The sequence below is a fragment of the Netta rufina genome (genome assembly GCF_964035555.1).
Source record: "Netta rufina genome assembly, chromosome: 1".
NCBI lineage: Eukaryota > Metazoa > Chordata > Aves > Anseriformes > Anatidae > Netta > Netta rufina.
The window spans coordinates 159,724,706-159,752,309 of NC_140123.1; the positions used below are offsets into that span (position 1 = coordinate 159,724,706).

The 27,604-nt window shown below is 43.5% G+C and overlaps 1 protein-coding gene across 3 annotated transcripts in view; it reads right to left on the bottom strand.

Annotated features, from left to right (window-relative positions):
- Window positions 1-178: 178 nt before the first annotated feature.
- The window catches only part of TMCC3 (transmembrane and coiled-coil domain family 3), an 89,823-nt gene continuing 62,397 nt past the window's right edge, over window positions 179-27,604 (bottom strand). For all 3 annotated transcript variants that reach the window (XM_084305666.1, XM_084305667.1, XM_084305665.1), the window contains exons 2-4: window positions 6,146-7,044; window positions 4,547-4,682; window positions 179-1,695 (exon numbers count right to left, since the gene is read on the bottom strand). In XM_084305666.1, coding sequence (XP_084161792.1) covers window positions 1,393-1,695; window positions 4,547-4,682; window positions 6,146-7,029 — 1,323 coding nt within the window. In that variant the 5' untranslated portion in view covers window positions 7,030-7,044 and the 3' untranslated portion in view covers window positions 179-1,392. The remainder of the gene's footprint in view (window positions 1,696-4,546; window positions 4,683-6,145; window positions 7,045-27,604) is intronic.

The window sequence follows — 27,604 nt, forward strand, 5'->3', positions numbered from 1 at the left end:
AGGCAAACCCAACACATCAAGTAATCTCCTTTCCCCCTTCTTGTAAAACCAGCGTAACAAATACTACAAAGAAAAAAAAAATCGATCATGACAGTTAATTTAAAAGTAACCTTGAACCCCAAATAACGAGAGAGACTTTTTTTTTTTTTTTTTCCATTTAATACAGAGTGGAGGAGAATTCTGATTTTTTTTTCCTTTTTATTAAAGACTGTTTCACATCATGACTGAGAGCCAAGCAGAGGACTTCAGGGATTTTTTTTCTGCGGTTCTTAAAATAAGTTCTAGTAGGAAAACAAAACCACCCGTCTCCTAGTAGTGGTAGTGTATGCTAATACATTATTTCAGGAATGTTTGTCAAGAGAGTCTGCACAGTGTTTGTATATTTACAGAAGTTTAACTCCCTGCTCCCCTAAGGACGTGTTCCCTCATACTTTTTCTGCATGCTTTAATCTGACATAAGAAAAAATTCCACCGTACCCAGAGTCCCACCGCCTCTCTGCTTTCCATTCAGTTAGAGAATCCCAACAATTCAGTGCTAACAAAGGTTAACCTGAGTGCTGCCTTTCTGTTTACCTCCTTCTCCTTGCAGGTTGCAGTGCTTGAAGCAAGCGAGCACTTTGGTCTGCATGACAACACACCCACCAGTTACTTGCTCCTTTGCTCCCTTACGAAGTGGCCTGGAGATCTTGTCATTTAATTCAGTTCTTCATCGTTGGAAGCTTTATGCCGCATTTATGTTTTTCTTGAGTGTGATAAGGAACAGTGCCAGGATAGAACAACTGCTAACTGTGGTCACTAGTCATCAGTGGTCTAATTTTTGAACAGTAAACTCTTCTTGCAAAGGGTTACTAGCAGAAGCATCAAGTTTTGCTGGTGCTGAAAACCCCATATACAGTTACTCATTAATTTAGTATCTGAGACTACTAATAAATATGACTATATAATTTAGCTTATCATCCTAGCTGGACTCACAAGAGATAATTTGCCTAACACAGGTGATACACATCATGATGTACTCCCTCCTGACCACGCTCTTTACACTCCGGTCCAGTAAAAAGCACACCTTACACTTACAGTTCCTCAGATCCCTCCCAAAGCATCCTACCTTCTTTTGTTAGGTTTGCAAAGTGGAAAAACAGTGGGATTAAGGCAGAAAACTGACATAAGCAAGCAGTTCATCACAGACATACCCAATTAGACACAATCTGACTGCACAGTCTACCGACTGCCAACTAGTATACATTTATGTATTTACACCCCCTTGAAGTCCAAGAGTCTTTGTAGCCTTCTTCATTCAGTCTGCACATTTAAACTGACAAAAACTTGTATATACACAGCACTTGAAAATGGGGAGGAAAAGAAAACAAAAACAGAACAGCCAGACCAGCAGCTTCATCTTGGTATAATCATCCTTTCTATGGCGCAAATGATATGATCCCAGTTTTTACAAAATATTGCCAGCAGTGTCACTGCGAAAAAAGTGCAGATGATATGAAAACGGCTCTTCATCATAGGAGCAATGAACTTTGCAATAGTAGAAACGCACACTAAGATGACAGTCATGAAGGCCAAGATAACATTTATACATTTCCCCAGGAGCACTTTGGCATTAACCGTTTCGGATTGCTGTGCCTGCTGTTCTTGCTGATGGAGCTCCAGCTTCGAAACACGGGTCTGGCATGATTCCAAGGCTTCCTGGAGATAGAAAACAAGAATCAGAGCAGCTGTATATCCACACAACACTTCCTGTCTTAGCAGCAGGACCATCCATCATTAAGATTAGAAAGTGTAATTTATTTTGGACTCCTCAAACTTCAATGAACCACCAACTCTTTTAAAAATAAAGGCATGTATTTATCTACTTCTATGTATCACTGCCTGCCCAGGCATAATTAAGTCTGACAACACTGTCCAAAATGCACTATTTCCATTTTTCATGCTTCAAAAAAAAGTATCATAGCTGTAATGTTCACAGTAGATAATGTTTCCTGCATATACTGATGAGATAAAATACTGAGAAAGCTGTTGCCATGGCAGCTTCCCTCGCATTAAAACAGCAAAGTTAGTTTCTTTGTATACACCACAGAAATCATTACAGTAGTAACGACTCACTGTGATACTAATTAAATCTACCGTGCAACACGTACCATTTGGTTTACACCACCTCTCTGGCCTCCAGTACTTTTATTTTCAAAGCCACAGCGCGGGGCCTGAGCTCTCAGTGTCCTGCTGATGCCCTGCTCTGTCAGCATGCAGGCTCATTCACCCGCACCCCACGAAGACAACGTGCAGTGCAGGCACCTGTGGCGATGCTGCATGGCATTCCCTCTCACGATACGTTCCACTTCACCATTTGTTCAAAGCAAGTAGGCCTCCCTCTTCTGCTTGTGTGACCAGCAGGGCTAGGGAGGTGATCGTCCCCCTGTACTCAGCTCTGGTGAGGCCGCACCTTGAGTACTGTGTTCAGTTTTGGGCCCCTCGCTACAAGAAGGACATCGAGGTGCTTGAGCGGGTGCAGAGAAGGGCGACGAAGCTGGTGAGGGGCCTGGAGAACAAGTCCTACGAGGAGCGGCTGAGGGAGCTGGGCTTGTTCAGCCTGGAGAAGAGGAGGCTCAGGGGCGACCTTATCGCTCTCTATAGGTACCTCAAGGGAGGCTGTAGCGAGGTGGGGGTTGGCCTGTTCTCCCACATGCCTGGTGACAGGACGAGGGGGAATGGGCTTAAGTTGAGCCAGGGGAGTTTTAGGTTAGATGTTAGGAAGAACTTCTTCACTGAAAGGGTTGTGAGGCATTGGAACAGGCTGCCCAGGGAAGTGGTGGAGTCACCATCCCTGGAAGTCTTCAAAAGACGTTTAGATGTAGAGCTTAGGGATATGGTTTAGTGGGGACTGTTAGCGTTAGGTCAGAGGTTGGACTCGATGACCTTGAGGTCTCTTCCAACCTAGAAAATTCTGTGATTCTGTGATTGAGGGCGAACTAAAAGCAGTCTTTGTAAAATGGTGGCTGAATCACTAACCCCACACTCTGAACCTTCGCATGGAAAGGTGAATTCATTAACCACCAAATTCTGAATAGCTGCTGAATTCACCAACTTGCCAAAATGCCCCTTTTTGCTCGAGTTGTGACTTGGGCACCATTGGGTGACACCACGTAAGGCTAGTTTCAGGAGATGGATCACTGTTTTTCATTGAACCATTTTCCTTGGATTCTCTCCTGATCACCCAGCAAACTCCTTTAATACAGTGTTCTGTGTAAAAACAGAAACACTGCACAAAGAGTTATTATCTTTCTTTGGCTGGGCCAGTTCTCTCTGGTTTTTGGTTTACCACACGACCAGCCAGTGTTTTAAAACTCATCTGCCCAACCCCTAAGGTCAGAGTGCTCCAAAGGTCGGTTGTTACATGAAATATCCACAACTTGAATGCTTTTCCTTTATCTTAGCTTATTTGCCAAACCCCAAATTAGATAAGATTAAACAGGCCCAACCGTAGGGAGATAACAGAAGCAAGCCTGTATCAACTGAGAGACTTTTAAAACAAACTGAAGTGCTGACTGTCCCCTCAGGGTTCAGCTAATGAGCTAACAAACATTTCACAGCCCATCTACTGGAAAGCTCTGGTCTCATTCTTTATTTACATCCTCAGGATGCCTACACAGAAAGGAGTCCTGTACTTGAGACCTCTTTAAACCTACAAAGGAACCTCTGATACGCTCAGACTCAATATCATCTGTTTCTCACTATTCCCAGGGGTTTCCTAACTCTCATACCAGCCAGGAAAGAGCCTCATCTTCCTGCTGCTGACCTGCTGCCTCTGCTCTCTACGGTTAGAAACGTGAGCTCAAGGATGTACTGGATGGAAGGTTTTTATTTACTATCTGAGCCAGTAAGATGGCAGTCATTGAGCATCCCCCAGTCATTACTGAACGTAAACCCAAAGGTAACGCAAAACAATGTTTTTACCACTTCCTCAGATTTTGGGTAGAAACATTACAGATTATACTGATGCTTATGTTGCACATAAATGTTGAAGTACATAACTACATGCTGTTCAGGACAAACTCGTAGACATTACTGGCTTTTGCCTGAAGACAGATGAGACTTCAAACAGGTGGTTTATAGTCAATCTCACACTTTTTTTTTTTAAAAAACCTTAAACACAATTTACAGTAAGCCTTGTCATGTGATACAACTACACACTAGGGAAAGTCTGAGCAAGGGGATTCTGTTAGGACACTGTTAATAGACTCAAATCCTTCCTCCTCTGGTGCAAGAGATTATAACAGTCCATTCTTCATCCACAAATCTGCCTAGATTTTATCATCAATTGCAGCAGATAAAATTCTGGGTCTACTGAAACAAATGGAGGCTGTCACTGATTTAAAGGTGCTGGAGTTTCACAGTAAAAAGCAGAAAACATGGGCTTACGTGTCTCTCCACATTTTTTCTATACGAAGATGTGGGAAGATGCAAGTACTTTACAGTACAATATTTTTACAGTACACGATTTATAACAAGTGTTAGAAGTTGGATAAGCATAAGAAAGTACCTGAACATCTCGTGATCGCTCGTATGCCTGATACGCCACTTTTTCCTCTATGCTGGCTAGCTCTTGTTTCAAGTTTGCTGTCTCGTGTTGATGAAGATCGGTGAGGTCATTTAACTGGTCTTCCAATCTTTCATATCTTTTCAGGAAAAAAGGTCTAAATTTAGTGCTTTCTATTTCAGTAATGCTAGGTCACGAAAACAATTACACACTTAAAAAGGCAACTTCTCAGCGTACTATGGATTCATCTGACTGGCATTACCAAGCAGTAGAGAAATCATTAGAAATACTGGAAACATTCCATAAGCATTTATTCAACAAACTCAAATCCTTTTCTGAACGTCCCTTCCTGGCAGTGGGTTTTAAAGAGCAAATATTTGCGTATCATTGGTGAATCATATGAACTATAAACCAATGGTTAAAAGGTCTCCAATTCACATTTTTCCATTTCTCACTCTTCACTCAGTCAAGAAAATATGGTTTCATGAGCAAACTTGATGCAGTTAACAACTCACAGTAGTGAAAGGAAATGAACATTTCCCTGGATCCCCTCTCGCTCACAACGGCAATGTCCTGCCATTCTGGCACATCTCTACATGGTTAACCAGTTCAACTAAACCATCAGAAAGCTGGTTTTTCTTTCCCCTTTTTTGGGGGGTCAGTTTTTAACTTGGTTTAGCAGGCAAAGAGGGAAATGCTGAAGTTGGCACAGAAATGATAGAGGCAAGGTCGTCTAGCTGTAGAAATGATGGCAGGAGGCCTGACACCTTAGAAAGTGAGCTGTCAGAAAAGGCCACTCTCTTTTCACAGAACCAAATCTTCAGAGCAATAGGACAATTGCTCTTTTCTTTCCTCCCTCACGTTACCATCTGACATCCAGCCTTTCCTGTGTTTCAACATCTGTAAGCAAGGACAACATTAAATATTGTTTCATACTGAGGTTTTGCCCATTAGTGTTGAATCAATGCTTGCTTTAACAAGTGATAGGACAAATGGCATGTAGGTACAGCAGGTGCAAAACCCCTACGTAACATCTCACTTTCTACAGTGGATGGTAAAGGAATTAATTACAAGTAGGAAATGCAAGAGAAAGTTGTGCTACAGCAACTGAAAATTATACTACACCACGGTACGCTGTGACATGGCATCCACTAGATAGCAACGTGTCTAAGAAGTATTTGCACAAGGTACTTGAAACTAGGGATGTATTTATCAGCTGTAAGGCAGCTGTTACACCACAGACTGATTGCCATTTTCCAGTCGTTACAGATCAGACTCCTTCCATCACCTACAAAACAACTGGCACCACCTATACGCAGTATTCACAGTACGCCACTACAGTATCAAATGACCAAGTGTTTCTGACAGGCCTTAGTCTGAAGGCAAAAATAATGTTTCTTATCGAGTGATGTGACAGTGTTATGCATAGATGTTCAGTTATTGGAAGGAATAACGTTTTGGTACCAGATACCCATTGGAATTATTTTTTCCTTTTGCTTCTAAGTTATCTCTTTCTTTCTTTCTCTCTCACACACACTTTACATTTCCAAATGTTCACATGCCCATACAAGTCATTTCAAGAGAACAGTTAAAAGAATATACCTATATCTTTCCTCCTGCAACATTTGAGAAATAAAGCCATAGTCTCTTTTAAATTGTGTTTTTAAATTCTCGATATCATCAGCTAATTGGGACTGCGTTTCCTTGATTTCCCTTAGTTCCTCCAAAATCATGGAGAGCTTTCCTTGGCTGTCCAGGGAGCCTGCTGCAGCAGGCCCAAATGAAGTGTTCCCGTTACTGTCTGCTGAGCCAGAGGTCCCACTCGAGCACTCATCATCACTAACGTATTTGGGTTTGGCAACAATGGTGGCACTGCCCCCATAGGTTCTAGAACTTGATTCTGGCCGAAATTCATCGAGGGTGTTTTTGAGATGAGCGATGTTGTCTGCGCTACCAAATTTGTTTCGGATCAGATTTGCAAACTCTCTTGACTTGCTGAAAACAAAGACCGGTGGTGTCAAGGATACACCCGGCACACCCGACTTGCTGCTCTCTGCTCCGTGCCCGGCGGTACGAGGCTTTCCATGCTGAATATCCTTCAAGCTATCTTTGGAAGTATCCTTAGTGCTTTTGGAAGATCCATTTTGTTCAATATCCTTCAATTTTTTGTGATACTGCTCTAATTTCTTCTGCAGCTGAGCAATGGAGTGGGCGGATTTCTGGTTCTTTTTCTCAAAGACTTGTTTGATGCGCCCAGCCTGTTGCTTGTCCGCACTGTTTACCAGTTTCAAATACTCAGCCACATTTCCATCTCGAGCTGTTTGTTCAACTTTGATTTGTTCTGTAACCTTGAGGATCTTCTGTTTCAAGCTATCTGCACTCAGTTTGACTTTGTGAAACTCTAGGACCCCATCTGGTACATCAAAGTTGAGATTCGTGTCAGAGCCTCCGCGGCGAATGTTAAGGGGCAAACTGAGAGTATTCATGTCATGTCTTTCCACCTGAGGAGACAAAAGAGAAACAGAAATTGAGTTTTATTTTAGAAATCCAACTTTCAACTTCCATCACGGCACACAATTATAAAAACACAGAACATAAGGGAGTTTATTGTAGCAAAATAAAATGAGCCTTTCTTTAAAAAGAAGGAGCATTTTTCTTAACTTCCCTGGGTTGATAAACAGATAAGGGAACTACCTGCCTCTCTCAAAAAAAAGCAAGACTAATTATGGTGAAAATTATGCAGGTAATCATAGTCCCTTACATTTACGAAATCAGATCAATGCCTAGTTAGCAAGCATTCCTATGTATTTTTCCATTACTATTAAGAGTTTCAAAGAGTTCACAGCTAATAATCATTATTGTTTTCTTAGAAACGGTCAAATACTGACAGAGCTGCAAAAAGATTTTTCACTCAGTGACAGTAATTGTACAGTGTATTTTACCAGATTCAAGCCTGGTTTTGATACATGCTCCTAGCTTGAGATGTAGACCCATGCGAATCTAAGGATGTTCAACAAGGCCAAGTGCAAGGCGCTGCACCTGAGCCAGGGCAATCCCAGACAAGAGTACAGACTGGGAGAAGAACTCACTGGGAGCAGCCCTGCAGAGAAGGATTTGGGGGGTCTGGTGGCTGAAAGGTCAGTGTGTGCTTGCAGGCCAGAAGGCCAACTGCACCCTGGGCTGCATCAACAGACGTGTGGCCAGCAGGTGGAGGGAGGTGATCGTCCCCCTCTGCTCTGCCCTTGTGAGGCCCCACTTGGAGTGCTGTGTCCAGGTCTGGGGCCCCCAGCACAAGGACATGGAGCTGTTAGAGTGGGTCCAGAGGAGGGCCATGAAGATGATCAGAGGGCTGGAGCACCTCTCCTACAAAGAAAGGCTGAGAGAGATGGGGCTGTTTGGCCTGGAGGAGAAAAGGCTCCAGGGAAACCTCACTGCAGCTTTTCAATACTTAAAGGGGGCTGAAAAAAAAGTGAGAGCAACTTTTTGCTCAGTCAAATAACGACAGCACAAGGGGGAACGATTTTAAACTAAAACAGTAGGTTTAGATTAGGTATTTGGAAGGAATTCTTCCCACAGAGGGTGGTGAGGCCCTGGCACAGGCTGCCCAGAGCAGCTGTGGCTGCCCCATCCCTGCAGGTGCTCAAGGCCAGGCTGGATGGGGCTTTGGGCAGCCTGGGCTGGTGGGAGGTGTCCCTGCCCACGGCAGGGGGTTGGAACTGGGTGGGCTTTAATGGCCCTGCCAACCCAAAACGCTCAGTGATCCAAATTCATCACATTTTGCACACCTAGCTGAATGATCCTGAAAATTACTGTACACTTCAGCAGGAAGCAGCTGCTACTTTTTAGTGCAGAGAGCACAGGGGAAGAACTGGCCCATATTTGACTTTCCACACTTGATGAAGGTGCCTAACAACTCAATCTGCTGTGACTAAGTCTGTTTTAATACCAAATTAATTGAGTGGGTTTTGCTGAAAGGAACTCAGGGGAAAAAAATGCATTCACTTAAGTGTAGGATGCATACACCTTAATAATGTTCTTAGCAAAAGAGAGCTAGCAAAAACAATCAGGCAACCTGGACACAGCACCAGCACAGATTATTCACCTTTCTCAGAAGACAGACAAGATGATCTGATACAAAACATACAGAGTATTTCCTCCGATAAAGCCAGAGCCACAGAGGATCCATGAGACGAGAATGACCTAACCAGAATAGCTTCATCTCTACCATCCCATGCCAGTCTCCATGACAAAGAAGGTTCATTTCATTATTTCATTAAAGCTGCTGCAACATCGCATTTAGAGAGACTGCTTAACACGCTTCTGGTCACGATGGGTTTTCACAGCTTTAACACCAGGGGGATCAAATAAAATTGCTTGAGCAATCCTGTTGCAGAAACAGGACAGACGCTTTATTAAAGCACATCTTTTAAAGATGCATTTGTGAAATGCTGTTCAAATGTGTAGCTACTCATTGCTGCAGAAGGCCTGACACACTGCATTCAAAGGTCGACCTCCAACCAGTGTTTGCTATTGTCTGTAGTACTGCAGATGTCCTTGCAAGCAAGACCTGCGTGCACATACCTGTCCAGTCATCACCATTCTTTTTTTTTTCTTGATGAAGAATGTAAAGACATCATTAAACATTGCTATAAGATTTGTTTTTCCAATCTTACACAGTTTTGGTGGTCCTCCTGGGAATTCTTGCCAGCATTCTTCCATCTCTCTTAAAATCCAGCCTCAGGAGCCAGACGTGGCATCCTACTGTTAACGGCATGCATCATGCACAGGCTGATCACGAGAACCATTGAGATGGGTTACAAACAGCCACAAACTGGATCTCTACCTAAACATTTCAGAGGCAACATCATCTCTGTTCCGACTGTATATTCTTATCCTTGTATCACTGAGGATTATAGAGGATTACAGGGGTTCTTTTTGGTTTTTTAGTTTTTTTGGTTTTGGTTGGTTGTTTTTGTTGCTACTGCACTCATTAAAGCAGCAGCTTACAACTGCCTGGAAGTCTGCAGGTCTCCTTTTTCTTCTGTTCCCTTTTTCACAAATTTACCTGTGAGGACAGGCAGCAGGACACCAAACTGGCCCCAGCCAGCGATACCTGCTTCAGAAATAAAGGCATTTCACCAAGCCTTGCACAAGCAGCTAGTGAAAAAACGCAAGACACCAAAACCACAATACCAATTTATTGTGGTATCATAATCAATTATTCAAGGTCTAACCCCCAAACCTCCCTGGCTAACCCTTTTCTATATAAATCTACGAAGCCAAAACAGTCTGCCTCTTCCTTCCCAACCATGGCATCATTGCTGGGAAAGGGTCCTTGGCAGAGCCAGGATTCTGGCAGTGGAAAAAAGCAGGTAACATAAAAGTTCACATTCACTGACCTCTGAGATGAATGGACACTTGAAAAATGCAAACTGAACAGCTCCAGATTTGACAATTTCTTCTAGAGAATATTGGTTTAATGGTGACATTTAAGACGAGGAGTCTATTCCAAGGATTAAGCCAGTGCTGTAGCCTTAGCTCTGCACTTCACCAGTTTGATTAAAAGGATTAATATTGAACCACATGCTTATTGAAAAGGGATACAAGTAGCACATATATATATATATATATATATATATATATGAGATTTAAATGATATCATATCCAAGGTCATATGCATTTCATATGAAAGACACCTCATTAATGGGATCTCATTTTTGTACGTAGCACAGATGAGACACGGATGGCATTCTATATTTACTACATCTAATTTGAAGAGTGACAAAAATTACAGGTGGCTCAAAATTATATATTTATTTAGAACAAGTCTTAAAAATGTAACTCACGGCAAAAAAAAATAGCTTTTGCAGATCACTTTTTAAAGTGAGAACACTCCTAATACTGCTAGGACAGCTAAAATTTGCAAAAACAGCTTCACATGGGATACTTGGACCTTTCAATAGACTCACACAGGTAAGAAAAGCAACCAAGGCAATCCTTGAAGAGCTTAGATGCTAGATCTGTACACCGTATTGCAGGTATTTCTTTAAATGTATCTACTAGGCCTGGACAAATTCAGTAAAGAGAAAAAACTGAGTGTAAACCAATAGTTTCCTGAAACAACCAAAGACATTTTTGAATAAGCTTTTTGGCCCCAAAGCGTACTCTAATAAATCACTGAATCACATATACACACGAGACAGCTCCATTGCTGGTGTTACTCAGGACAAGCTGTACATACTTCCAGGAATGGGTGGCTCCGTCTGTAACCTTTGCACAGCATTAAATGTTTACTTCCTTAGTACAAAATACTCTAAAAATATATTGTAATAGTTGGATACAAGCCCAAAGCAGATCCCTTCTCCCTTATGTCCTCTCCTTCTCTGGAGTCTCCAGCGGTTGGCAAGGTCTGTCACCTTCGTGCACCCTGTGCCTTCCTGGAACACCAAGGTCACAGCAGCAACAGGGGAAAGAGGAACAATACTGACAAAGGATTACATCAGCTGAAAGCTTCATTGCTTTTGCAGGCAGGGATAAGGAGAGCTGAGAAAATCAATTAGCACGCGGTGAGTCTACTTCCGAAATGAGTAAAAACAATTGTAGGCTCATCAATTGTAGGTTCGGTTTAAATTCAGCAAAGTTTAGAAAAAGAATTATCTGGATTCCCAAAACACTGCTAGGAGTAGTGTTTTACCTTACGGGATTGAGAGCTCTGCGAGGGTACAGAAGAAGTATAACCAAGGCACTCCCCTGAGTGTGTTTGGCTGCAGCAGCAGTATTGCTCTTCCCATCATTTTGCCAGGTTATTCTAACAACAAAAGCTCTCAAAATATTCTGTTGATGTAAAACGTTCCCCCTCCCCCTCTTTTAAACCTGAAGCAAGCAGACACTGGAGGGAGGACAAGTGCCCTACCACCTTCTACCCCAACGAAGGGGTTGACCAGCTCAGCAAAGATCCTTTTGTGGCTGTTCTGTAGCTCAACTTCCACGTTACCCCAGGGGTCCAATTGCAAATTATATCCTAAATCCTGCTTGCTGCAGCATTCTTGTTTGGAGTTGAGAAGAATTACCCCGTGTTAGTGAGAAGCACGAAGGAAAAGAGAATGCAATCACCATCCACCTCTCCTATCGCAATAGGATTTGTATTGTATTGTATCACAATAACAATCGTCAGGAGCTGGGGATTGGCAGCAGAGGAGAGGAAGCAGCCCTGAGGTAAGTGGTAACGAGAAAAGCTCAGAAATTTCCAAGGAAATACAAGAGACGTGTCCAGAGCCTGGCTTCTAGGAAAAGCAGGAAAAAACAATTTGATCATGGTTACTGGGACTGCCATATCTAACACTAGCTTAAAAGAAGCCTGGAGCTTAGAGACTGCTGGATTTTATGGAGCAGGTCACAAATGTTAGCAGCCTTCAGCCCAGCAGAGAGCTCCTTGTAACGCTTGTGCTCCTTAGGGAGCAGGGACTGAGGAGGAGAGCAGTGCAGGCTCCCTGCCTGCATCAGGGCCAGGCACAACAGGGGACACCGGGGGCACCTCTTGGGGGTAAACCAACTTCTTCCTGCCCCAGTCTCTCCTCCGAGGGCCGAGCTGCCAAACGTTTTGTTTTCCTTTTGCCAAACAGTCATAGCTGTGAAATCTAAACAAATGTTTACGATGACAACTTACATCTATTACAACCTTCAGAGGGGCATCTGATCAGTGCTTAGCAAAAAAGCCCGTAAGAAACATAAAATAGCATAAAAGCAGCTCTAAAGCTTTTCAGGGCTTAGCAAAGCAGCAGAAATAATCAGGGCTAATTCTTTTTTTCCTGTCAGACAGTGTATGTACACAAGAAGTACAGGGGTCCCAAGGGGTAAGACGGCACACACAGGAGTTTCTGACTTCTGCAGCATGTTATCAAAGCAGAACTGTGCTTGGGAGGGGAGGTTCAGCACTGCTCACGAATTCGCTGCTGCTTTTAAAATCCACAGATGAGCCCTTCACAGAAGGCTCAAAACAGGGTTAGTGAGCATAAAAGGTTTTAAGGCATATAAAACCAGCCCACAAAATTATTGTTGTACAGTGTGTCACAGCAAAACCCCTTCGCTAATGTTTTCGTTCTTTTTTTTTTTTTTTTTTTCTTTTAAAGAGCTACTTCACAGTAATACCGCGAAGTGCCTACGCTCAGCACGTCAAATAGCACCAAGGATGGCTCCTTTACCACCAGCAATCCCCCTGCTGCCTGTCAAGAAGATGAACACCGAAGCTGTAAGGATCTCTCACCCAAACACAAGGGGTTTATCCCAGGTGGCTGTCCAAGAGCGGATCCTGCTCCACAGCCCCGGTCCCACCAAGGCCTCAACCCGAAGCACGGCTCTGCCCAGGCTGTGTACAACTCGTCTCTTTAAAGGATTAAATCCACCTGGAGAGATGCTGAGGCAATGACACCCTTTGGCAGACGCCTGTACTTCAGCATTCAGAGGCTGGGGAGCTCCAAGGCCACTCCACGAGCAAGGCACCAGACAGAGGGAGCCCAGCCAGGTGCTTCGGTACTTTCAAAGGTTTTGCTCAGCACAAAATATCCATTTTTCTAATTCCTAATTAAAGGAATGAACTTTAAAGGAATGAACTGAAGCCAAATTAGCTAGGTCACTGCTTGCCTGTAGGTAAGTCCCTAAATACAGCACTACTTCAGATTAAACCAACAACGTGGAAGGGACCAAAGGAGGGAAGAGGCAGCTTTCTGCTTAATCACTAACACCAAATCCTGCAAAACACAACAGCATCCACTGAGAAACCTCCTGTTTCGTGACCCACGACGAGTCCTGTTCCAGGCTGCTCTGCAGCATAGAACTGCCACGAGCAAAGCAGCGCCAACACAAACCACCTCCGTGCCCAGGCACTGCGAGCTCACCAGCCCCTAATAAAAGCAAGGGAGCCGCTCTCCGCTCGCTGCCCAGCAGCTGCCTGAAGTCACTGTCCTGCCTAGGGCAAAGACCACGGTGCTGAGCTACCACTCACACTTACTGCACTTATAAAGTTTCCTAACAGGGCAAGAGGTAGGCTCCACACCCCGTAATTACTTACTTCGCTTCGGGTCAGTCCCGCTCTTTAGGTAAGCACCGTTAATAAAGAAATAGTCATTAAAATGCTCTCTCCTGATTTCTTAAATTACAATAAGTGATACTTCTGTGTTCCTTTCCTCTCAGGTTTCCGTAGCAATGTAAGGAATCACCTGGGGGTCCCACCGCCTCGGGGTGCCATCCCACAGCCCTGCTCCCGCTGGAGGGAGGTGCCTTGCACCCTACACACGTCCCTCTTGTTACAGCCAGCACGAACCAGCAGGGGTGGCAGACTCCTGAAGACTGATGCATGTAATACACTCTGCATCTCTTCTTGTAAACTGATTATTCAACTCAGTTTCAGTGTTTCTAACAAGCGCCTCCCCCCACCCACTAGCTCTTACAGATTTTCTTCCCTTCCCATTCAATAGTTACTTCCCTTTTCTAACAGTGTTTAAATAGGCGGCAAGAATGAGATTTCCCCTGAATATTGTGAAATACTCAGTGAAAAGCCAGCCCCTATACATGTCCAATTAGTAAATCCTTCCCTGTGAAGGAGAATTTGATAAAAAGGCAGGCGCACCCCTGTATGACTGCCCCCTAAGCACATCCTTCTGACTTCCCACCTCCAGGGACTTAAAGCACATCTTCCTTGGCACCACAGCTCATCTGTGCTGTGTGGAGGAAGCGCCAGCAGGCCACCTGCTCCCCCTACCTGGGTCTTTCTGCTGACCATCAATTCTTTTGATTTACCTGCTAGTCACACAGCCTCGGCACCTCCTGAAATCCTGGCTCCTGGAAGTGTGCAATCATACGAGATACTCTCAGGGAATATTACTAAAAGTTTCTTGTTATCAGAGAGAAATAACTTCCACATCTAACTTAATGGTCAACAACCAACAAAGTCCTCCTTCCCCCAAAACACAGACAACGTTATGGATTATTTTCTTTTTAAATTGATTTACAGATGCACAAAAATCTAAAGCTCAATCCAACATTCATGATTTTTTATTGCTCTTAGATGACGACACTTGTATAAAACCAATTTTGTCACGGGACCATCAAGACTGAACGGTAGCAGGGAATTTGGCAGTACCAGCATTCAGAGACGAGGCACTTCAAACCCAGGCAGAATGAGCGTGGTGTGCAGAAGACCCGAGCCGTGGGTATTTTGTTTGTTTTAACCACGGCGAAGCTTCCAGTTCTAAACAATAGAACAATGGCTCCAGCACGCAGGAGAGCTCTTCGTTTGCGTTAATGTTGCAGCAGCACATCCTGAGCACATAAACAACCACATCTTGTCCTGTACGTGAACCGAGCCACTCAGTTAAAGAAAGGAGCCTGCTTTTTCTTCATTTTTTCCCTCCTTTCTGTCTCAGCACACTGGGCTGATGAAGTAAAACCTCAGAAAAACATTTGTTCCACGTGAAGGTGTCATCCCCAGACTCAGTCTGCGTCACTACGCTGCATGACTGACAGCCACGGGCTGCCTGAACAGCTTCGATGTCAATTTTCAGTGTTATGGGAGCTCCTGGAAAGCTTACAGATGGGGCTTTACTCCCACTTTAAGAAGAGTTTGCACATATCTGATATTTTTCTGACTTTCAGGCATTAGGGGCTGTAAGCAGCGCTTGTCCACTAAGCCCCACAGCTGGCAGCCCTCCTCCCACGTAGCAGCAGCAGCAGCCAGCTAAACCTCTCTGAGCCCGTCAGGCCTCTCCTTCCACCCCTGCCCTCACGCATCAGGCTGCCCTGGTTTGAAGGGCACACTGTTTACCTCTCCAGAATAATTAGCACGTATCTCAAAGCTTACTTACCTACATACACAGGCAAGCTGTGGCTGTCACATTACACACCCACGAAGAACATTTATTTTTTTCAGTTGTGTTCCCATCCCTGCTATCAAAGGCTTGTATTTGCACCCAGTACCGTAAGGGAGGCCAAAGGCTTTGAGGCCTCAAAACTGCAGGGGGATTGAACCACCAAAATTCAAGAGCCTGGGCCACATTTCATGATCCACCTGTGCTGAAAGAAGGAAAGGGGGAAAAAAAAAAGGTGTGTGGGGGGGAGACAACCCCAAAAAAGAGGCACAAGGCTTTATTTGAAAGCCTACATAAAAGTTGTTTTAAACTCTTTTTAATTATCAAAAATGTATGTCATTATCGTGTGTAATGAAAACTAAAACTGGAATCATAGAGACTCATTATTATTACATGGGTCATTTGTTACTCAAACACACTGCTGCAATAAATGGCATTTTAAGCTACCACACGGAGCTGTTTAACAGGGCTCTGAATAAACTCTGGAGAAAACATCTGAATCGCAGCGCTGTAAGCGCCAACGTTCTCCGCAGAATTTAACCTTCTGTCTCCTGAAGACCACAACAGAACTTCAAGGCATTTTCTTGTTCACATTTCTTTTTTAAAGTGCCAAAATCTTGTCCTTTATTTTTACTGATGGGGCAGTATAAAACATCAGGCAACACGGCAACAGTTCCTCCCCTGGGCAGTGCTTATTGCACATCTCCTTCCTGGAGGGGTATGAAACGTTCCCCAAGTTAACATAAACAATGTGGTGGGTTTTGTATTTAAAAGTAAAAATATGATGGAACAAGGTTTTCTGATGCTGTGACTCTGCTACTAAACAGGGTCACGAGCGATGATTAGTTCTCCTCATAAATGGAAATCATCAGACTTTGAGAGCGGCTTCAACTGTTGTTGAGCAAGTATCTTCAAATGCTATTTGTATGCTTACACATCTTATTTATATAAATGGATATTTATGCATAAGTATGCACTCATAAATATTTTATAAATATGCATAGTATAGACAAAATTATTATTATAAGCAAGTACTAGTCTGCAGAAAATCCCACAGAAATTAAAACCGCATTTCAGCTGATGTGCACCTTCTAGAGAACCTGCCCTTGGCACGGTATTTTAAGTTTACACCTTAACAGTCAACTGAAGTGGTCAGAACTAAACATGATTTCACAAAAAAGATAACTCCTTCCAGAAAATAAAAGACACAGCACACATTTTAAAGGTAAGTGTGCCCCTGCAAGTAGCTCTTCCTGAATCCCTCTTTTTGAAGGGGCTTAATAAGCTCACAACAGCACCACAGAGCAAATGATCTCCTCAGCTAGAGTTAGTGCATCCTCCAGGAGCATTTCACTTGGGCTTGCATCCCCCAGTGCTGCAGAATGCCCTGAGTTTGGCCCACTCTGCAACTGCTTTGCTTCCTCGATGCCTGTAGGCAGCACCTTCTACCTTCCTGTTTCTGTAGATTTGAATCTCTTCTCCTGGACTAAGATATTCAGGAAGTTTTACTTGAACTGATAAATAGCTCTAAAGTGATGAAGATGACAATTACCAGCCAATAAACAACCCTGTTTCAGGGAACCATGATGGAAAATGATGGAAATCATCCTGCTCACTTCATATGAACTGCCAAGAGGGCAACACAATGACAGCAGCCTTCTGATTCCACACCCAGGCCATGACCGGCAACGTGTCAATCAGTACACTCTGCACCAATTGCCCACTTGGTACTTGCAGTGGAAGAAAACCCTTGCAGAAGCCTACAACAAGTTTTAAACTCTTAGGTTACGTGTCTGGGAAGAACCACCACACGTTAAAACACTGTTTATGGCTTATGATTTTGACAGATTCTCACAGTGTTTCAAAATGCTTATCGGCTTGTACTGGCTTGAATCATGTCCAAGTTTTTTGTTTTTTGTTTTTTTTTTTTTTGTAAAGAAAAAAAAGCTTTCCTGTCAGTCTTTTCTCCCAAAACCAAGTTCAGCTAAGACTGAATATCCAATAAAATTGATATAACAATCTCATGAACTAAAATAACCCACTATTAGTGCTAAGTGGTGGGTGGTCATCTCCGTACTCCTTTCTTCATTTTCTTTTTCTTTTCTGTATACACCATACACTGCAAATACTAACGTACATTACAGAAGATATCACAACCTGTAAGAAAAACTGGATGGCAGAAGTTCTACAAGGCAGTAGATAACATCAATTAATTAAAAAAAAAGAAATTGAAATGCAGAAGGTCTGTTCGACTGAAAGGGAAATCAAAGAGATTCACCCAATTAGAGAGGAATAAAGCCCTACAGTAAAGTGTTTATCTAGTTGTGAAAATATTCATATCCTGAGAGGACACATCCCCAATTAGCCAGATTTACTGAACTGAATTAATTTGAGATAGCAAGTCAGACAATTTCAGAAGATAAACTTGGATTAATTATACTTATGCCACCGTGTTGTTTCTAACAAAAAGAGACAATCACAGCTTTTAAAGTTTCAGGGATAAAGGAAGAAGCTATTGTTTAAGCAACTGGGATCCATAAAACTTCGTGAGCACGGTACAAAGCCTCCTGTGCTCGAGCAGTGACTGCTACACGCAGCCCGGGCAGGAGAGGCAAACCCTGTCTCACTGAGATGCTCATGAGCTGAACACACATCTCGCTCTGCTCGGCCAGATCTCAAATGCTTGGGGGAAGGAGCTCCCAAGGATACCCAAGGCCCATTACAAAGCTCACTGCCTTCCTCCCTGACTGCAAGGCACGTTTCCTGAACAACTCTTTTCGCAGTATACACACACAGAGTGTATATTCCACACAAAATGTGTGCACAAACGCAGTGCTCAGCAATTCTGTACAACCAAACAGACAAAACCACCCTGCCCTGCCCTCCCCCTGCTCCCCAGCACAGGGCTGTGAGATCGGGGTCAGGGCACGTAACAGAAGCGACTTTGTTTAAACCGACTGCTGGAAAGGGCTCAGAAACCACTCGCTTGCACAGCACATGAAGTTGCACAGAGCAGGATATAAAATAGATGCAGTGGGAAAACGGTGTCCAAATGGGTCGGTCCTAATCTGCTAAAGCCATGCTGCTAATCGAGAAGTCAGTTAATACAGGGAAATTAAAAACACTTATCATAGATACTGAAATTAAGAAGGTCGATAAGATATTATAGACTAATTTGATGGCGCTTCCTTGCTACATTAATATAGTTAAGTGAAATTGTGCTCAATGCAGCACAGATTTAGTCAAGACATACCACAGTGGGCAGCAGGGCTAAGAAAACAGCAGCAACAACCCGCTGTCAAGAGTCACAGAAAGAAACGATGAGCTGTGGCAGCTTTGCAGCCTGTGCTGCTTTCCCTGTCCTCTCTTGCCTTTGGGTGAGTGCTGCAGGACCCCGCCATATCCAAGGCCTTTCAGGTTTTTGTATTTTTGTTAAAAACTGTCCAGGAGGACAGAGGGGATTAAGGCCTGTTCAATGTTTTTAATTTGGATCTCAGCATCGTGACGGATATCGTGGCTGGTTCACCCGAGCCCTCCAGAGGACACAGTGGTGTCAGAGGACTTCATTCAATCCAGCAGGGCAATGCTGCACAACGGGCAATTGTTCTGGGATAATGTCTCTGAGGTAGTGATAAGATTTCTGCAAATGATATTTGATAAAACATAATTAAAGTTCGGAGAGGGTGACTTCACCGAGATGTTCATGCAGCCAGGCGCCATACTAACTCTAATTTAGAGTCTAAAGACAAAACTGGCAAACTTGCCAATTTGTATTAGCAAGGACCACGAGCTGACCAAAGAGATTTGCTGGAAGAGAAACCCCCAGTACTTGCTGACTGTACTGCGTGCTATTCTAATGACTTTACAGAAACAAAAATAAATACAGCTTGCAGGAGAAATAGTATCTACATCGGCAGTGACATGCTTATTCATGCTCTGAGTTTGTGCATTTTTCTTTTATCTTTCCACTTCCTATCTTGCTTGTGCCCTAATGTTCACAATTTCCTTTTTTTTTCTGAATTAAGTTTAATCGTGCTTTTTATCTGGAATATAATTTACCTGGCACAGGATTTGCCAGAAGTTACAAAAACTGCTAAACTACGTATTATTGTTTCTTAAGAGTTCCATGGACGGAGATAGAGGAAATTAAGCCTATCACAGAACTATCTGTCTTTTTAACGAGGATGGGATAGGGATAATTTACGCTACGCTACACAGATATCAAGTGTTTATTCTGGATACTACTAAATCAAAGCACACGACTTCATGCAATCCGTACATTTCAAGTTGAATGGATACTTGACACAACTGATAGCGTCACTTATAACAAAATGCAATCCTAAGAGAAGAGGCTTTGTTACATCCTCAGTAGCATCTATTAGTGAAGCCAGTGATTGTTAAGTCAAGTGGTAAAAATGCATACGAATTTTCAAGTTTGTCATTAGCGTAGACCTGTGTTTTACCGGAGTATCTTCCAGCATTGGAAGTAGCCTTCATTTGCTAGTAAGAAACTGAAAGCTACCTGTATTGTCCAAGCAGAAATGGTAATAATAGGTGTTATTCGTACTATAACACAAAAAGATATCACAGATTCTCGTAGAGCCACAACCTTTCTTAGCTAGGCCAGTCCAGCACGTACTTCTGAAACGAGAGCGGATCAGGCTGGTCAACTTGTCGCACCGACGCTCACCACCTGGGACTTGGACCTTCCAGGAACTGAGTCACAGAGCGCCGCGGTCAAGCTCTTTGTGAGATGGATGAAAGCGACAGAAGACACAGGGTTTTCTTAATGGTTAACTTTCAGGTCAATGAAAGTCACCACTTCCCCAGCCTAACCAGAGAGGATCAGGAGAGCATCTTTCAAGCTCCTGCCACGGCTTAGCATAACAGTTGCACTCATCTCATTGCAACACGTCAGGACAAAGCCCCAGCCTGCCCAACTCCAAGTTTGTTGCCTGTGTTGTTGGTCATTACAGCCCAACAGAACCACAGTGCTTTCAGCAGGACAGAGCAGTTCAGTCAGACAATTCGGTACCACCTTCCCGAAATGTTGTTATTAAGCCATTAACCACCCCAATAAGCCCGATGGTCTCTTTACACCAGAGTGCAATCTTAATTCAGTGTCCAACACACATTAGCAATGGCAAATTGCGTGTGTTCAGCATCCATTCAAGGTAAACACAGAGCGTTTCTCAATGCTCTATAGACATAAACACCAGTTTCCAAAACGCTGGCTCCTACACATTAAACTTGCATTAGGTTTTTCTATTTTTAGCGCTGTGGAGATGTTTACAGCCTATTCACCAATACGATTTGGTTAGGAAGGGAATATTGGTCGCGGCTTCATTTCTAATCCGCCTGCCTCCCTCTCCTTCGAGCTTTCTGAACAGATTCATTATTTTCTTCCTCCTCTCAAGTTTCTATTCAGGCAGTCTAAAGGGATACGGCTTTATCACACGGCTGGCTTTGGTGTAAAAGATTCATAAACATATTACCATATTCAGTCACAGCAACGGCACAGGAAAAAAAAAAAAAAAGGGAACAAAGCGGAGCGCAGAGGGGAAGGAAGCAGACAAGAGCCCTGCTGCCCTTGGAGGCCGAGCAGAGGCAGCAGCGGGGCGCTGGGGTATGGGAGAGGGGAGCTCAGCTCCGCTGGGCACCCGGAGGGAGCGGCTGGATGCTCGGCACAGGAGACCTCACGCCGCTGGAGGTGGAGAAGCGCCAACCCAACACACCCCGCTGATCCTCAAAGAGCAAGGCGGTGGGAAGTTGGCTGGATGTTGTTTTCTCTTCATCGCTCGTTTGGTTGTGTCCGTGGAGTAATTTAAGCAGCATGAACTACGGGCTGTAAATGAAGCATGCAGTGCTCTCGACAGGCAGGAGAAGCTCTGCACGCACCACACACCCTGAGAAATGCCCCTCCTGCCAGATCAGCCAGACAACCCTAAGCTAATTACAACTTCCACGGAGTCAGTTAATGCCCTACACTGTTACACATGGAGGAAACATTCTCCAGACACTCTTCCTAGAGAAACAGACTGATAAATACGCTCACTTTCTGTAGTCAGTTACTCGGCACATTTGGGAAACATAAATCACACCACAGCTCCTTCGCAAGCCCACGGTGCCAACAGTTCCTCAAGCAAATCCCACTCTTTTCTTCAACTATTGCTCCTTGCTCAGCCAGGAGTCCATCACACCTTGATTTCAGTTTCTTTTTTTAGATTTTTTTTTTTTTTTTTTTTTTTTACTATTTTCCAAAGCTGAGAAAAGTACTTGCTATTGGCATTAAATTTATACAGAAGTATACTTTAAAAAGTTAGGTCCTGCAGGCTTAAATTAGCATTGCTTATAATAAACAAGGTTTGAAAGAGAAGTAGGTGGTAAACTAAAGCCAAGAATACCTGATGTTTAAGCTACTCAGAGGGTACCGGATGCCTTATATTCCACGTCAGCTAGCAGGGAAGCCTGCAGATTTGCAAACAATCATGAAATGCTTTGGGAACCTGTAATGAGTTGTAATGACTTGCACAGGCCCAAACCTTTCACGCAACAGAACACAAACACAAGGAGCAACCCCACTCCTGAAAAAAAAAAAAAAACAAAACACAACGACAAAAATATACTACACATGAAAAACAAAAACAAAAAAACACACAACAAAAGAGCAAATGACGAGTCCCTTAGTGACTTGACCTACTCTCCAAATTTAGACTTTAAAAGCCCGTCAGTACATACGATGCTGGGACTACCCAGGCAACACTGCATCATTTTAGCTTCATGGAAAGGCTGAAGCACTTAATTACTTGTCCCCTTTGCTCTGTAGGCTTTTTACTTGCTTTTGGTTATCTTTCTTGTTCATTTACTGTTCTAACACGGGTGTTATAAAAACAAAGGTCAGTACAGAATTAAATACGCCAGGTGTTGTGTTCCTCCGAGTAATTAAAAGCTATTTAGACAACAGCCATACAGCCTGAAAGCAAGAAGATACCTTAAAAATTATTGAAAAAGCTTGTTAAACCTTTCTGCCAGCTGAAAGCCAAAGATTTCTCAGAGTAAACAAAAAAACAAAACAAAACAAAAAAAGCTGTATGTTCAAATGGTTTCAGATTTGCTTAGTTCATTGTGGGTCCACCACAACGCAGAACACCCATGTAGCAACTCTTAAGCACATTTAAAGCTGGTTAAAATAGACCAGTAAAACAGCTATTTCCGAATCATTTAGCTGTTTACCTGAAAAGCAGTTTCACTGCTCTTCCTGTGAGGTAGGTCATGTTTAGTTACTGGTTTTGACTTCACAGTACAGGTTTTAAAAGATTTGTGCACAACGCATGAATTTTTATTTAGCACGCAGGGCTGGGGCCGCGGGTCAGCGGAGTGTAAATAAATTAAGAGCCTTATGATGTGGAGTAATACAAATTTTATAGCACTTTACCTCTGTTTCTTGAAATCTCTAGATGGTTTCTGGGTCAAACGAAGTGAATAGATAAGAGGAAAAGGTCTCACCATGTTTACAACACATTATGATATTTGGTTATCTAATGTACTGGGGTTGAAAGTCTTATGTCAGAACCGATTTGAAGTTTTCTTGCAGTTTTACCATTATTTGTAGGGAAAGGAAAGGAATCTTCCTAGAAATACCTCCTGGGAAGAGCTTTGCTCCAGGAAGTCAGTAATTTCATTATACGTACCAAAAACGCTGCAGGCACTATGTAAATTTTAACCCAACCAGAGAAATTCTGTTACAGGCCGGATTGCTGAGCCCCAGCTCTCGCTGTCAGACAACATCTGACGGTGCCGCTAACGGAGGACCTCGTGCCTTCAGCAGACACCCTGCCACAGAGCGGCTGCGTGAGGAGCTCTGTGAGCGCACACAGTGCTGCTGACAGACTTGGCAGCCTGCCGGCATCGCTTAGAGTGAGCAAACCTAGCCCAGTCAAAACATTTTCAGAGGAGAATTATCAGAGCTGGAGTACTATGTCTTTCTGATCACCTTCTTAACAGTTCTCATAGGGATACTGAAAGTTAGAAGTTGGAGCTGGCAGCCCCAGATAGCTGTCTCCGCAGTGACCTGCTGGAACGGTTTGGGAAGTACTTCTGACCTGCAGAAAGGCCAACCCTGGGACAACTCCACCAGACGCAAGAGAAGTTCCAGTGGGAAGTTATTTCTCAAAGCTTGCCCTGAGATAGTCGTGCCAGATATACTCACTGATCTGTTCCATAGGAATTTGTCTTTCCCCCTCCCCTCAAAGCGCACAGGGTGTGGAATCGGAGCCCGAGATGAAACGAACAAAATCTCATCACCGCATTGTTCCTTCGTGCCAGTCACAGGTTCTGAGGATTAAGACACATTCTATTTATTCCCCTTTTTGTCAGCGTTGCCCCCTGAACCTGCTCAGCATAAATTCAGAAGATGAAAAATTTGTGATCTCCTGCCCACAGATCAAGTGTCACAACTGCTTTCACTGTTGAAACATTCAAGGACTCCCATTCGGCCAAAATTAAACAAAGCGTGGCTTTGACAACCAGAGACACTTGACCCATGCTCAGATTTAGATGCCACATGGCTCCTGCAGCCACCTCAGATGAAATTTCATTCTCAATCTGATACCGCAGGCATCTGACACCTTGCAAATAGTGATTCTGCTACCTGCAAATCCGAGCCTAGACTCTTCTGCCCTCACTTTATCTCAGCCCTGGCATGGATGGCATCCACCGGTGATGATGGTACCCACCTTGGCAGGGGGAGGCTGAATTGGTCACTATTCTGGGTGAGGCAGGAAGGCCTGGAACTTCTCAGTGTTAAGCTTGGGGAAGACACTGCAGGGCCTGTTCTGTTCCCTCCTGGCACACAGGAGGATGCCGCACACAAGGACTTTGCTTCAAATCACAACTTACCAGGTAAGTGTAAGTTCTCTTCAGCAATTCGAAGAGAATCCCCCTTTGTCCAAGCGTGATCTTTCTAATGGGTCATTCCCGGTCTCTCCAAAGATGCCTTACCAAGTGTGCAGATAGGCTTTAACTGCGTAGCTTTACAAGGAAGCAGCAGCAGCAATACAATGCAGCTGCAGAACTAAGAAAAATGAACGCGGAGCTACGAGCTTCATAAGCCATGTAACAAGCTCTGACACTCAGGCAGCCTTCCCCATCAGCCTGCCACTACCTGGAAGAAACTCTCCTCTCCCGTGTCCGCACCTTCAGTTATTAGAAGTGCAAAGACATATCAGAGGGATCGTATATTTTAAAAACAAATAAACCCAAACCTGGAAGAATACATACAACACAGGGCAATACTGAAAGTTTAAGTGGGAGTCAAGCAAAATAACATCTGCCTTAAAACCTACCATTGTGCTGTCCTGCAGACACTGCATGAGGTAGGAACAATTTTAGTTGTGCTCTAAAACATACTTTTCATCTTTTTTAGCTACTCTTTTTTTTTTTTTTTTTTTTAATGCTTGCAGCAGCAATTACGAGAACAATTCTTTTTATTATACAGATACAACGGGACATAATTTAACATCATTTTTCTCCCTCCACGACACTCAGAGAACAAAGACTGGAAGGATGCTACATTACATTTCAACAGCAGCTCCGGCTAACTGGAACAGCAGCAGTTATCAACGACCTACAAGAACTAACCCAGGTAGTCTGAAGGCTTTGTACTAAGGCAAATGTCACTGTTTCAAACAAGATGCACTTAGCCAGTCATTTCCCAAATTCTTTTTCTATTATTTCACATACTGAAAAAAGTATTTTCCTGAGGAGTTTGTTCTCTCCCTTTTGAAGGATTTCTTTGCAGTGACTTCACACCCATCTACTAGCTGAAGCACTGATATCACAATCCATTGCCAGGATAATCAGTTCAGATGCACAAAGTAACATGACATCACTGCAGAAAGCAAGGGGGAAGAAATATCCCATCAAAGATGAATCACATGTTTAGTCATATATATATATATATATATATATATATATACACACGTGTGTGTCTTCAGCAACAGGCACAGGGGAGAAAAATAACCGGCAGACTTCCTTCTCAGTTAAGATTACTCATCGAGGAAGTAAGAGTTGGGTTCTAGGTGCTCCTCAGCTTCAGACGTGTTCAAACTCAGCTTTGGGGAAGGAAGCCCCCGAAGCACCACGCTGCTAGCTAAGGTGATGGCATTCCTCTCCCTCTCCTGAGGAACCAAGCCCACAGCACCCTGAGGCCTGTGGAGAGGTTACCCAAGGGAGCGGGGCAGTAGCTCGGCAGGGAGGACATGCCCTGGGAGAACACGCACACTGTGCTCACATCACAGATGTGCTGGGAAGAAATATGCTGCTGTTGAAAGAGGGCAGCTTGAACGAGACGTCAGGGAGCACACAAGGTGCCCAGCAGACTCCTTTCCTTGTATCGGCAGCAGCTTGCTCGAGCTGCAGAACTTCCATGAAACATTTGAGTCTGATTTTTATCCTATACCTGTAACACTGTATTTTGGACCAATTTTTCAGTACTTTACTAATCAGGAGTGCTTGAGCCACACATCTCTCCAATTAAGAAAGCATCGTGCTGTAATGCTTCCCACCGTGAGCAGAACGGAGTGTACCAAACCCCACATCCATCACTACCTGATATTGACAGGAAGAGCTTGAAAATAGGGATTGTATGCGAGCCAGAGCGCTTAAACGGACTGCAGGCAGAACCTGATCTCCATACGCTGTTTTTACCTCTCCACTAAATGCACAACACAAGTAATGCCATCCAATTACCTCTCAAATCATGGTAGGCTCGAATTGACTTATACACCTAAATAATTCACCACCGAAGCGCGGTGATTGCACTCCAGTTTGAAGCAAGCACCAAGGGCCTGTCTCTGTTGAGATTCCTCTGCGTGCATCTCCTGACTCAAGAACCCCAGGCTGTTAGTTGAAAAAAAAATCAACTGTTAAGACTGCACAGTCTGTGCTGTTTTAAAACACTGTTTGTTTTATTTTTTTTCCACCAAATATATTCATGAATGATTTTCATCAGTTACTCAAAGAACAGCAAATACCTGCACAAAACAGCTTACGTCCTTTCTCACACTCTCCTGGGCAATCCTGCTTTATATGCCAGGTATTAGAAAAGGTAGTAGACAGATTCGGAAAACAAGATTTCTGAATCAACTTCAGCATTAGTTCTCAGACTATGGATATTAACACAGATGCCTAAAATTTGGCAAGAAAACAAAACAAAAAAAAGAACCTGAGCTAGAGTTACCTGCAATAGCCAACCTTGTACGCAGCAAAACACTTCTAAAAAGCAAGAGGTTATTTTTTAATGAAAGCACACTACATGTAGGCAAGCCATTAAACGCTGAACACTTGGCAAGACATTGTGCAACAACCCATTGCCCAAAAAGGCAACTTTTTTTTTTTTTTAATGAAGGTCATGATTTTCTTGCTTCAGTGCTCATGAAAGTGAAATATTTGTGCCATGCACAGCAATGAAGCATAGTCAGAAACTCTAGAGCTCTGTCAAGGACCCCTAGATGTGGAGTTTGAGAAGCAGCAACCAGAGGTCCTTCAACACAGACTGCTAACCCATGTTATGTGGCAGCTACACAGTGCAGAAAGGAATATCTGACTAACCAATGACTTCTTGGGTTTTCAAGCATGGATGAAACCAAATTCCCAAAAAATGATCAGGAACATCACTATATCATGCAGCTGCAGAGAGTTAAACAGTCAAAAATAATTAAGTGCACCTAATGAATGAAAACAAACAAAAGACCCAACACACTAAACAGCAGCGAATGCACCATGCTCCTGGAAACAATTCCGAATACGGATTGACAGCTTTCATAAAGAAAATATGCCCTGCCACACACAGCACATGCCCAAACGTAGTTACACTGGTTTTCTGTGACTCTTAAATTAACTCACGAAACGTGCATGATAATAAACAAGACCAATGACCAATTGAAACCAAACCTAAAATTTCTGTTTCCAATAGCAAGTGTAACCACGAGAAAGGTCAAAGAGAACAGAAAAGGGAACTTGCCCCTTTCTAACATTTCAGTGATGGGTCCTATCTTTCCAGTCTGTCCCATCCTATCTGTTGCAGCACATCCACCCAAGCCTTCAGAGCAGATCACTGCCAGAGCTTCCACCATTAACTCTGTCACCTTTTCGTTACTGGCTGATGTAACAGCCTCATCCCAGTCAGCGTGTACAGCTG